The 12,608-nt window shown below is 41.1% G+C and overlaps 1 protein-coding gene across 3 annotated transcripts in view; it reads right to left on the bottom strand.

Moving 5' to 3' along the window:
• Nucleotides 1-12,608, bottom strand: part of LOC126261300 (ras GTPase-activating protein-binding protein 1) — a 157,431-nt gene that overhangs the window by 91,413 nt on the left and 53,410 nt on the right. For all 3 annotated transcript variants that reach the window (XM_049958527.1, XM_049958526.1, XM_049958528.1), the window contains exon 4: nucleotides 1,035-1,151. In XM_049958527.1, the coding sequence (XP_049814484.1) occupies nucleotides 1,035-1,151 (117 nt within the window). The remainder of the gene's footprint in view (nucleotides 1-1,034; nucleotides 1,152-12,608) is intronic.

Here is a 12,608-nt window from a genome sequence, read left to right as displayed (position 1 = left end):
AGTTCCTTCCCAAAAATGAGTAATGTAGGTTGTTCTAACACCGTCCCATATGATGCGTATACTGCCTCACACCCCTCAGGTCACTTTTTCCAACCCTGCCTGCATGTGTTCAGCCGGCAGGAAACTGTCACATGCACTACAGCCCAGCAGGCTTGCCGTCCATGCATCAGCTCTTTGCACACCCCTCCCTGCCTACCAGTGTCTGTTGGTACTCGGCTGCCCACCAGCAGCGATGCAAGTTTAAACAGCCTATGTCAACATATTTGCTTTATCCTAGAGACAGTCACAAATTACTAATTGCTTAGCTTGGTAGCTAATGTGTTACAAAATTTAAGATTAAAAATAAAGTACTAAGCTATTTTTTATTGAACTTCATGGAAAATATAAAATTCTGCAGTAACTCTTGCAAGATTCGATTATGTCTAAACCATTGCAAAAGTATGATTCCCTAAAACAACAAATGCTGCCAGGATGATGTGATGTTGCTATAGAACAGAAAATCAGATTCATAAAGCTAATGTAGAGAAAACCAATGTAAGAAAGATATTTAGATTAGTAACACCCACTGCATTGCGATTTTAGCAATTGTCTCTTGTGTATCTTAAATTCAATTAGACCCATCAACTACAAAGCAGTCTGTTTTCTTTAAAACAGCAGCATCAAATACTGCTCTCGGTTGCCAAACTGATCTTGCATCTGTTATTTTACAATGCCTCATTCTTCCCAAAAAGAGAACTGCATTCTCGCCCTTCGTATGCTTTGCTCGATAGTCCTTCCACCGCACTTCACTTCACTGCAATGCACTTTGCATCAGGATCTAACACCCCCCCCCCCCCAATTCTCAATCAATATATGTAGTATTGACTGAATGATGATTTCTGCCAACATACCAAATTTTTTAAAATTCTGTAAGTGTGCAAAGTTAATAGAAAACATTACTGCGTTAATAACAGTATGGTGAGCAACAAATATTCAAACAACTGAATACTGTAATTAACTAGCAAACCCAACTGCTTTAATACATAAATACCAACCTGATAGCGAAATATGTCATTGTGAACATAATACTGCCTTGGTGCCTGTGCCGCTAGAACAAAAGTTTGAGTAAAACGTCGCATTGGTTGACCACTGTTTGACAGTTCACCTGTTACCTGCAAACCAAAAGCCAGTTTCAATAGCTGCTGTCATAACCAACGAAAGCCGGCTGACACGTTATTGACATGTACTCTCTTACTGAAAAGATAAAAAAATAAAATTGAGAATTATTTCTCCTTTTCTACATTATTAAACAATGGAAATTCCAGGAAGGAATGCAACAATATTAGAAAAGGATAGTTGCTACTCACCATATAGCAGAGATGCTGGGTCACAGATAGGCACAACAAAAAGAGTAAGAAAATAAGCTTTCAGCCTACAAGGCATTTGTAAAAAAACAGACACCAGGTGCGCATGCGCGTGCGCGCGCGCACACACACACACACACACACACACACACACACACACACACACTAGCACAGTCTCTGGCAGATGAAGCCACATTAAGAACAGCAGGAGTAGCGCATGATGGGAGAGGCAACTTGGGTGGGGATAAGGAGGAGGCTGGGGTGGGGAGGGGAGGGGACAGATAGCAGGGTAGGTGTGGAGGACAGTGAAATGCTGTTGGGGAGTGTGCAGGGATGAGGTGGAGAGAGGGTAGAACAGCTAGGTGCAGTTGGGGGGTTAGACAGAGGGCGGTGGAGAGGGGTCTGTGTGTGGGGGGGGGGGGGAGGGGGGGAGTTGGTGGAAAAGGAGAGAAGTAAAAAGACTGATGTGTAGTGCTGGAATGGGAACAAGGAAGGAAGAAAGTTTTGGAGAGAGATAATTACATTCTCCAGCTTGTTCCCATCTTACAGGGTGTTTTCCAGAAGAATTCTTTAGCAATAGCAATATTCACAGAGAATAAAATAAAACTTTCTTTATACATAGTAAGGTCTTATCATGAGAATAACAAGGAAGAAAACCATCTCCTCATAAAAACTCATCCCCCTATACGCAACAATATTGCAGTATTAAATATCAAATAGTAAGGTGTATTCATAAATTTCATTAATTATTAATGAGGTGGAATCCAGAATTTTCAGGACTGGTGCTGCCATCTGGAAAGTAGTAGTAGTAGTAGTAGTAGTAGTAGATCTTTGCACCACTAGGTGGCGAGAGCTGCATATCTGACGAGTCAGTGTGTGGAGTGGCATTCAGCTGGGAGGATGTGTTGAGTGTCCACAGTGATTTCCGTAATACTCTGTGTTTGGTGTGTGGTGATTTTACGATGGATCCGCGAACAGAACAGCACGTGTGTATCAAATTCTGTGCGAATCTCGGGAACAGTGCTACGTAGACCCTTGCAATGATTCAAGCGTTTGGGGGACAGAGCATGAGCTGTACACGTGTGTTTGAGTGGCATGCTCGGTTCAGGGCCAGCCATACATTGGTTCATGCGGATCGACGTCTAACCATTCAAGAGCTTGCGGATGTAGTGGGTATTGGTTATGGGACATGTCAACGAATGTTGACTGATGAATTGGGCACACATCGTGTCGCTGCAAAATTTGTGCCAAGGATCTTTACTGCCGATCAGAATGCACAGCGTGTTGTAGTGTGCACGAACCTTCGTCAGACCGCATCTGACGCTCAAACCTTCTTGTCACGGGTTATCAACAGCGACGAGAGCTGGATTTATGGTTATGACCCAGAGACAAAGCAACAATCGTCCCAGTGGAACAGCCCGGGCTCTCCAAGACCCAAAAAAGCGAGACAGGTGAAGAGCAAAGTGAAGAGAATGATCATCGTTTTCTTTGACACCAAGGGAATTGTGCACAAAGAATTCATCCCACCCTACCAAACAGTGAATTCCGTGTACTACTGTGATGTTTTGCAACAGCTCCATGAAAACGTGCGGCGACAACGGCCTGAACTTTGGCGTCAAGGGAACTGGCTGCCGCATCACGACAATGCACCCTGACACACGTCCTTACCTTGCGAATTCGTGCTATTCCCAAAACTGAAACTCAAGTTGAATTGCAGTCGGTTAGACACTCTAGAGAGGATTCAAGAAGCATCACTGGAGGTGATTAACACCCTCAAAGAACAGGACTTCCAGAAAACGTTTGACCAGTGGCAGAAGTGCTGGGACCAGCGTGTACGTGCGGATGGGAACTACTTCAGGGTGATGGTGACCATTGGTCCAAAGGAAAGGTTTTCAACAGATGGCAGCACCAGTCCCAAAAATTTTGGATAGCACCTTGTATTATACAGAATAGGCACAAGAAGATAAACTGTGCACATTTGTTGCAACTAATTTGTTATTGCGTGAAGAAGATTTGTTAACAGTCCACGTAACATACAATGGTCATTCAATAATTTGATAATTTAAGCATTTGTTCCAATCGGCTACAAGCTTTTTTATTCCAACTGCAAAGAACTATAACTTGTTGTTTGAACCAATTTCCCACAAATTGTTTCACGTCATCATTGTCATGGAACCTCTTCCCACGTAATGCCACCTTCAGTGCACCAAACAAATGGAAATCATTAGATGCTAAATCAGGACTGTAAGGGGGTGAGGCAGTACTTCCCAGCCAATTTTGTTAATGGTTTCACGGGTTAGTTGAGCAATATGAGGATGTGCATTGTCCTGCTGGAGAATCACACATCTCCTATGAGATCCACGTCGTCTCTCTCTCTCTCTCTCTCTCTCTCTCTCTCTCTCTCTCTCAACGTTGGCTTCACCTTGTTTAAAAGCAAATCCGAGAAGTATTGACTGTTCATTGTACGCTGCTCTTCGAGCTTTAAAAAAAAACACTGGACCTTCAGCATCCCAAAACACCGTCCACGTGACTTTTCCTGTTGATGCTTGGGTTCTGAATTTTTTCTTGACAGGTGAGTTGGTGTGCTTCCACTCCATGCTTTATCTTTTTGATTCTGGCTCAGAATAGTGAACCCAAGTTTCATCACAAGTTGAAATTTTGTTGAGGAAGTGCTCACCTTATCTTTCATAACGTTCCTTTAGCTCTGTGCGCACCCTCAATCTTGTTTCCTTGTGTAGCTGCGTCAACTCCTTTGGGACCCATCTTGGACGTTTTGCGGTACTTCTGCTCGTTACAAATAATATTATGAACGGTACCATTACTAACTTCAATGTTATCAACTATCACTTCCACAGCCACACAGTGGTCGGCAGGAATAATGTCATCAATTCGACTTTCACGTGAGGGAGTTGAAACTGCTACTGGTCGACCAGAAGGATGTTCGTCAGTCACTGAGTCATGACCATTTTTAAACTGTTCTACCCACTTGTAAAAATTTGCACAATTCATACAACCTTCACCATAGATTTTAGACATTCTACAGTATATTTTCACTGGTTTCTCACCTTCAGCAAGTAAAAAACAAATAACCGAACATTGTTTAACTAATGTGAATATTTCAAGCGGTCTCATCATCGTGAAACATATTTTTGAGGTTATAAAGGAAAACAATGTCGATACATCAGCTGATCAGGGCTCATCCCAGTAATGCCAATTTACAGGGTGTATACACGGGCAAGGAAAAAAAAATTGCTGTATCTTTCCCGGATTTCCCGGTTAAAAATACACTTTCTCCCAGATGAAAACACACTTTTTCCTTGTTATTAAGTACAGTATATTTTCCCTCAGAACTGTAAAACTTATCAATCCTTTGAATGGTTATGTTTTTATACACGGGCGTAAAATTTCCCGGCACTTTAGAAAATGAAACTCCTTTTGGAAAGATTTTCAATGTGCAGCAACATGTAAGCTGCATATTTTCGTATTACGAAAGTATAAATTCGAATTCCAGCAAACACCGAATGTTACTTTCCGAACCATTGTAATTGAAATTGCGATGCGCTTTTGTAAGCCAGTCATAGCTCATGCCGATGACAGTGGGTATTCAGACCACAGGATATGTGATGATGTCAGCTAATAGCAACATCACTGTTAAGTAGCATGGATACACAAACAGGAAAAGTTAATGTTTTAAATTAATATACATAGTGTTGTTACAAGAAAAGCAAAGCTTTCACATATAATATTGATATTTTTTGCGCGTGTTACACTTTAAGATATATCGCAAATGAGCCAGTAAAATTTTTTAGCAGAGTCCAGTGACTTGTCCTCGAAATTTTTCGCAAATAAATTAGCTACCGCAGAGGAGAGAGAGCTTCCTGTAGCACTACATCAAGTTGCTCATAATAACGGTATGAATGCCTTATCTTCTGGGCTCGAAATACTTCTAAATGGCTCGTCATCAAACGCTCTGTGATTTAAGAAATTCATCGTACATTCTCGCACGTAGTTCAACTTGCGTAAAAGGAAATTTACTTTGAAAGCAGTGCTTTTCAAACCACCATTCGCAATATTTTCCCGCGACCTGTTAGAAAAGGTTTCATTTCAGCAGGTGTCAGAGAGCGCCAGATAACAGGCATCACAGCTGTTCGTACATGTAAAAGACATCAGAGGATACTATAAGAGCATCGGAATTTCGTGAACCATACTAAATTAATTGGAACATTCCTCTTTAATGTAAACTTTGAATTATTGTTCTACTCGCCCTAGAAGTGGAGTTATTAACATTTTCCCCCCCACGCCTGCAGAGGAAATGGGCGGCCGCTGAATGCATCTAACACCCTCTTGTGACTTCCTGGCGAACTGCTTGGGATTTTCTCAGCCTGTTAAGCATACAGCGCCTTATGTTATGCATACAGCGAGTGTGCAAGGGTCGGCTACACTGTTTTCTGTGACAAATGAAGCGCTAAGAGAACGGAACATCGTCTCTTTGCTGTTTACCGTTTTGAATTAGTTCAGTGTTGCACCTGTTGTTGGTAGTATTATACTTCTTGTGTAAAGCGTTGTACTGGTTACGATGCCACATTTTAGTAACCGTGTATATACGAAGAGGAAGAATATAGGGAAAAGAAAATTAACACTAATACCAAGTTGCGATACTACAATTACTGAAACAGTGCGTTCTTCTGCTAAACAACACATGGCCGGCCATAGCCCTGTGACATCTTCTAGCAAGAAGCTGACTGGTGGAAGTGACAGATTTCGTGAATATGTTAGTGACAGTGATGATATTAACGAAGTACTGAATATTGGATTATTATCTTCTGTGCTGAAAGAAAGTGTTCTGTGCAAAATGTGTTCAAGCGTAGGAGTGTGACTAGAGATAACAAAGCACTTTGGTTTAGCTCTAGAGTGTTTGATGTGAATGTTCGACTAGTGTATGGTCTTCGATCCATTGGAAAAGGGTCTGCTGCTGGTAAACTGTTTTGTGGTATTATGAACTTGCCATCGCCTCCAAGCAAATTTGGGTACTACTGTGAACTGGTAGGATCCTCTGTTGAAGATGTGGCTTTGAAAACCATGAAGGAAGCAGTGGAGGAATCTGTAGAAATGAACGGTGGTTCTAGGGATTTGGTAGTGGCATTAGATGGTTCCTGGCAAAAGAGGGGTCATAAATCCCTGAATGGGGTTGTAACTGCTACTTGTGGTGATAGTGCAAAAGTGATAGATGTTGCAATATTATCAAAACATTGTAGGTGCAAAAATAAAATCAAAGGGGAGCACAGTGGAACCTGTGAGGCAAATTTTAGTGGATCAAGTGGAGCAATGGAAGTGGATGGAGTGAAACAAATTTTTGAACGTTCAGTTCCCAGATACAATGTTAGGTACAAATACTATCTTGGGGATGGTGACTCCCAAGGTTTCAAGACTATAGAGGAACTGAAACCATATGGAAATGAATTTGTAGTTGAAAAGTTGGAATGCATTGGGCATGTGCAAAAGCGTATGGGTGCACGGCTTCGAAGGCTCAAACAAACTTTGGGTTCAAGTAAGCTCAGTGATGGAAAGACAATAGGAGGGAGAGGCAGGCTTACTGATGAGGTGATTGAACGTCTACAGAGATACTATGGGTATGCTATAAGGCAAAATACTAGTAATGTTAGTGACATGCGAAAAGCAGTGTGGGCATTGTTCCTTCATACTGCCTCTTCCAATGAATACCCTCAACACAGCCTGTGCCCAAAAGATTCCTGGTGCAAATATAATGCAAAAAAGGACTATGATCACAAACATGGTTTGCCAGCAGCTGTGATCAATGCAATAAAACCAATTTTTCATGACTTAGCACAGCCAGAATTGTTACACAAATGTCTACACGGAAAGACGCAGAATCCTAATGAGAGCGTAAACAATTTGATTTGGAAAGTGATTCCTAAAAGGGTGTTTGTAAGCATAAAAACACTGCACTTTGGCATTTATGATGCAATAGCAACCTACAACCAAGGGAACGGTGTGAAGTGTGAAGTTCTGAAGGCATTAGGATTTACAGCTGGGGTGAAAACTGTATGAGCATTAAGAAATATTGACAGAGAAAGGATAAGAGGAGCAGAAAGAAGAGAAAGGCATATGAAGTATGATGGAACAACAGGCCAGAAAAGAAGACAGAAGAGGACCCTGATAATCCATCCTATAGTGCAGGAATGTATTGAGAAACTTTGATAGCCATTTCCCGTAAATTAGAATTTTTCAAATATAAGGAACATTTTCTCAAAATCCACTCAAGCTAGAGAGATTAAATTTTTATACAGCACTCCTAGTGGTCAAACTTACATTTTAACACAGCCATTTGGCAATATGTTCAGTAGTTTCATTTCAGTTTAATTACAAAGCAATTATTTGTAAAAAAAAATTTGGGTCATTAAAAAAAAATAATTGGAAGGAAACTAGAAAAGATACTCCAAAATCCCTCTGTCATAACTGCAATACTAAACCACTCTATATGTAAAAAAAATTCAAATTTTTCTATTTGGTAGTTTATTCATAAATGTTCCTCAAACTTAGTGATTTTAACATGGGCAGCATAGGCACCTCCGGCTCCCCTTAAAGTGCACACTTAAAGAGCACATTTGTATGTCCAGATTCTCAATGAAATAGGCCTCGACCTGGTATTAAGCTTTTCAGTGTGGGTTTTGGGATGTAAATTTTCTTGGAGTACCAGTACTTTATTAACTCATTTTTGACTCTTTATTATGGCATAATGCCATACATGCTAGAAGATTAAAACGTGAACATGAAATGCAGCGAGCAGTTGAAATTAGGCGATAGTGTGGAACTAAACACTTGGTTTCATTGTTTCAAACACATTGACTGCCTCAGCGTAAAAGATTAATAAAAACCAAATTTCTTTACCAAACTGACAAAATTAACGTCATTCTACAAGGCGATTAACGCATGGGTGTCAGATAAGTGGGAATAAAATAAAATCTGAAACTAATAACGTATATTAGCCTTCTTTAATTATGTGACTGTATTTTAGTTCACTTGATAGCTACCAGCCACAGAAATCCATTTTGTTTGCATATGACGTTAGAGCAGTAAACAAAGAGGAAACAGCAAAATCAGTAAATGTAAACACAGGTAACGTGGAGATTACACACTTCCCCACTATAACTCAGAGTGCTCTGCGCATCAGCCTTGGATCTACGATATTTCCGAACCGGGGCAATACTTAGACAGTGGCGCCCCGCGCCCTCAAGCATTTGAGATACGTCAAAAATTTTAAAAAAAATCGAGTTTTCAAAAATATGTTCATTTTGTAGCGCACATCTTTCTGAAGAGTCTTATACATAAAACATATATGTTCGAGGAAATGTAAGACATGTTATTTGGTCTTAAGTGTGCCAGAGTGCAGTGCCACCCCGCTTCACACACACATTCTTCTATCGTACGTCACTGCATTTCGCTCCATGGAACTGAAACATGTAAATTTTGTATTGGATGCCATCAAACTATATTAAGGCCAGTGGAAATTAAACTGTCCTATGGTGCCTCTCCTGCTCCCAGTTGCCTGATTTGACATCCTGCCCTTCTTTCTTAAAAAATCTCGCAATTAATACTGAATGGGATTACTTGTAATCGGGAGAACAAGAACTCCTCAGAAAATTTGCACTCTTTATTGCATGTTAGCTAATAACTTTCTGTTTTGGTGACATAAAATTAAATATACGATACATAAAACCAGTAAAGGCAAGAGACAAGCAATAAAGTACACATTTCTTCAATCCTTAGCTCCTAGAATTAATTTGTCTCTCTAATCTTGCTACAGCTTTCATGATGGGCTTTCCTTTCTGCGAAAGGATCTATTACCTCATCAAAGTTCGTCAAACATTTTGCTACATGAAAAATCGAAATAATATCGTTGTCTAATACTGCGTATGTCTATTTTGTCACTGCCTGTTAGATAAAACAAAATAGGCCTTTCTAACACCACAGACTTTGTAACACACACCAAATAAACGAGACTGTTTTGGCACAAATGGTCATTTTTATAACAAGACAGAACATAATTCACGAAGACCAACATCAAATGCCTATTAGGCCTACCACAAGCAAAAAGCTTTGTTAGAAAATAGTTTCACATTTCATTCGTATGCTCCAGTTTCTCGAGCACGAGATCGAAAAGCAGTAGTACGAGATTTTTATATAAATTTAGAATCGTCATTTTCTTCCCTAATTTCTGTGATGTCCGCATTTCTTCTCCTTCCTCGTTCTAACAAACAATCTTGTCATGACTAATTCTGGAACTATTCCTGCCTTTGTCAAAACTTATTCGCCGGTTAACTTGCCTAACCCTGCCAGAATCACTGGTTTAGTTATACCTAATTACTCTCCGGTTAGGCATTGTTATGTTCGTACAAAGCATTTTCAGCGCTACTTCCACAATAGAACTTAAGTGGCTGCTAGACGGGGACTGTAGAACTGGCCCTTACTAGTGTAGCGATCTGGCCAAAAATTTTCTGACAACATTTCATTTTCCTGGATACACCGAGAAGATAATACGTAATCTTTATTACCTGTTATTCCTGTTAGTCGATTATTTCCACTCTGGTAGTCTGAATCTAAGGATTTCCCTAGTAATCGCCGGCCGCGGCGGCCGAGCGGTTCTAGGCACTTCAGTCCGGAACCGTGTGACTGCTACGGTCACAGATTCGAATCCTGCCTCGGGCATGATGTGTGTGATGTCCTTAGGTTAGTTAGGTTTAAGTAGTTCTCAGTTCTAGGGGACTGATGACCTCAGATGTTAAGTCCCATAGTTCTCAGAGCCATTTGAACCATTTTCAACCTAGTAATTATGACAAAGCTGATCATTCGCGAACTAAAACAACAACATAATGAGACAGCGATTGGCGTTCACTCGTTCCGCTTTATTCCGCACAGCTTGTGTAGCCTGGTCCCCTTTTGCATGCAGGAAAGATTATTTCTAGATTCGACTAGGATTCCCCTGACAGATATATCACGTACACTATGCATGTATTTAAAAAAATCAACCTTTTTTGACAACACATACACCCACGCGCAAGGTAGGATTTGAACCTCCGACGAGGGGAGCCGCACGAACCGTGACAAGTCGCCCTAGACCGCATGGCTACCCCACGCACCGTATGATTCATTCAGAAATCAACTTACAGAGTGTGTTCAAAAACAACAGGGATGGGCATCAAAATCATATGTATAATCAATAGACCAACGTGCGCTTGATGCTAGACACTTTGTGAAACAGTTTTTTCTCCTCAAGAATATGAATTTGGCGACCCCCCCCCACCCCTCCCTCCTAGATCAGGGTCCGCTGTGCATGCGTAAATCTGGGAGCGCTCTTTTTTTTTTTCTTTTTTTTCTAGTCTTGTTTTGTACTATATTGTTCGTTGAATTTGTTCATGGCGGACATCCAATGACACTCGCTCAGGCTGTTCGTTGATCTGTTCACTCAGTTTTTTATTACAGAGGGTAGCTAAACCCTCTGACCGAACATGCTGAGCTACCGTGCCGGCATGCAGCTTGGGTGCGGCAGTAAAATTTTTCCCGGTTGCATCTATCTGCTTGCTGCGACTGGTTACATAGCCAATAGCCACATTTCTGTAGCCAGAAACGGGAGAAGGTAATACTCACATGCCACTCAACTGCGCATGCGCATGAACCTGCTTCTAACTGCTAAAACAAATCTAATGTAAACAGTTGTCATGTCATTCTCATCGGAGGCAATTTGTTGTTATGAAGCATTGCATGGTCTTCCTAAAGCCTTTGACACATTTTGCTGTTGGGAAACAGCTTGTATGAGCACTGTGTTTTGTTGTTGTATATGGCTTATTTCCTTTGCAATTTTTTTTTATATTTTCGTTTCTTTTTTCTCGTTCACATTTTATTGTTGCAGTATTACTCTGCAGGAGCGGGATATAGTAATATCCTTTGTTAGAGTATCAATTCCTACCAGTCAAAATTACAAAAATTTAACTGAAAACTAAAAGAACGAAAAATTCCCGAAATTCTAAAAAATTCCCGGGTTTTTCCCGGTTTTCTTCCCGGGATTTTCTAGGATCTCCCGGTTGTCCTGGATCGTATACACCCTGATTTAAAGCCATAAAAGTACCAAACTTTCCCTACAGTTTTTCCCCAGACCAATTTGTCTCTCTAATTATTGAATGACCCTTACATATTTTCCTGGCCAGCCATGTTCATTAACCGAGTTAGCTATTATGGTAACTTTCAGCCAGTTTCTGGCCACTGTGGGAAAGGAGATTTTTTGCACCCTGAATAAATGGGGTGGCCTTTCTGTAACGCTTCTAAAAGGATTGTGGCTAGAATCTACATGGTGGGCTTAGAGGGACAGTATTCTTCCCCACAATGGCTATTGTTTCCAACATCCATTATAGGAAAATTTCTTCTAGTCCTGGCAAAAGGCAGCATCTCACATAATTACTGCAAGCAGGAGTACGAAGTGGCCATTAAGGAAACCTCTATTCTGCTCCTGATTCTGACTGACTGAAAGGCGTATGTGTTAAATAATTTTGTGGATTTGTTTTGAAGTTGACATATCAAGAGTTGGCCAGCAGGCTTCACGGAATTCATGTTTTAAAACTATTATTATTAAGGAAGTCTGGAGTTAGTGATCCATAATGGTCAACTGGGATACTTTTCAAGGGTAATAGGTAATTTTGGTAAAACGGTGTGTTACCCAACATCTATCTAACTGACGAATGAAGAGCTTGACAGCTGAAACTATTGTTTATTACTATAGTATAAGAGGTGATGAAAAAGTTTCTGTTCAAAGGCCATACAGTCAAGAGTCAGTGTGCCAATCGAGCAAATTCACCACGAGCATGGAGACAACCATCCCAACGACACACCAGGTTGAAGATACCCATTCGTTAGAACACCCTGTACTGCTGCATGAAGAAGTCCACAACTGCCTGTTGCACATTCTTGTCAGACAGGAAACATTAATCCTTCATGAACATATAAGGAACATGCTGTGGCACGCACAGCCACACAAACGCAACGGTCGGCCAACGCGGCAGAGTTAAGTGGCGCCTGCAACTTCGTGCCGGCACGTTCCGCCAGCCGGCACTAGAGGCGTTCCCGCCAAACATTCAATCAGCCGCAAACTACGCACGCACGCGAGCCTTTTTCTGGCGCAGATGGTCACACTATGATATCACCATCCACCAGTCAGGGATTGCCAACGCCCGCCAATCATCACTCCGGAATCAG

This window comes from Schistocerca nitens, chromosome 1 (genome assembly GCF_023898315.1).
Source record: "Schistocerca nitens isolate TAMUIC-IGC-003100 chromosome 1, iqSchNite1.1, whole genome shotgun sequence".
NCBI classification, from domain to species: Eukaryota; Metazoa; Arthropoda; class Insecta; order Orthoptera; family Acrididae; genus Schistocerca; species Schistocerca nitens.
The sequence above is the reverse complement of the archived record's forward strand: the minus strand, read 5'-3'. Positions and strand labels throughout refer to the sequence as shown.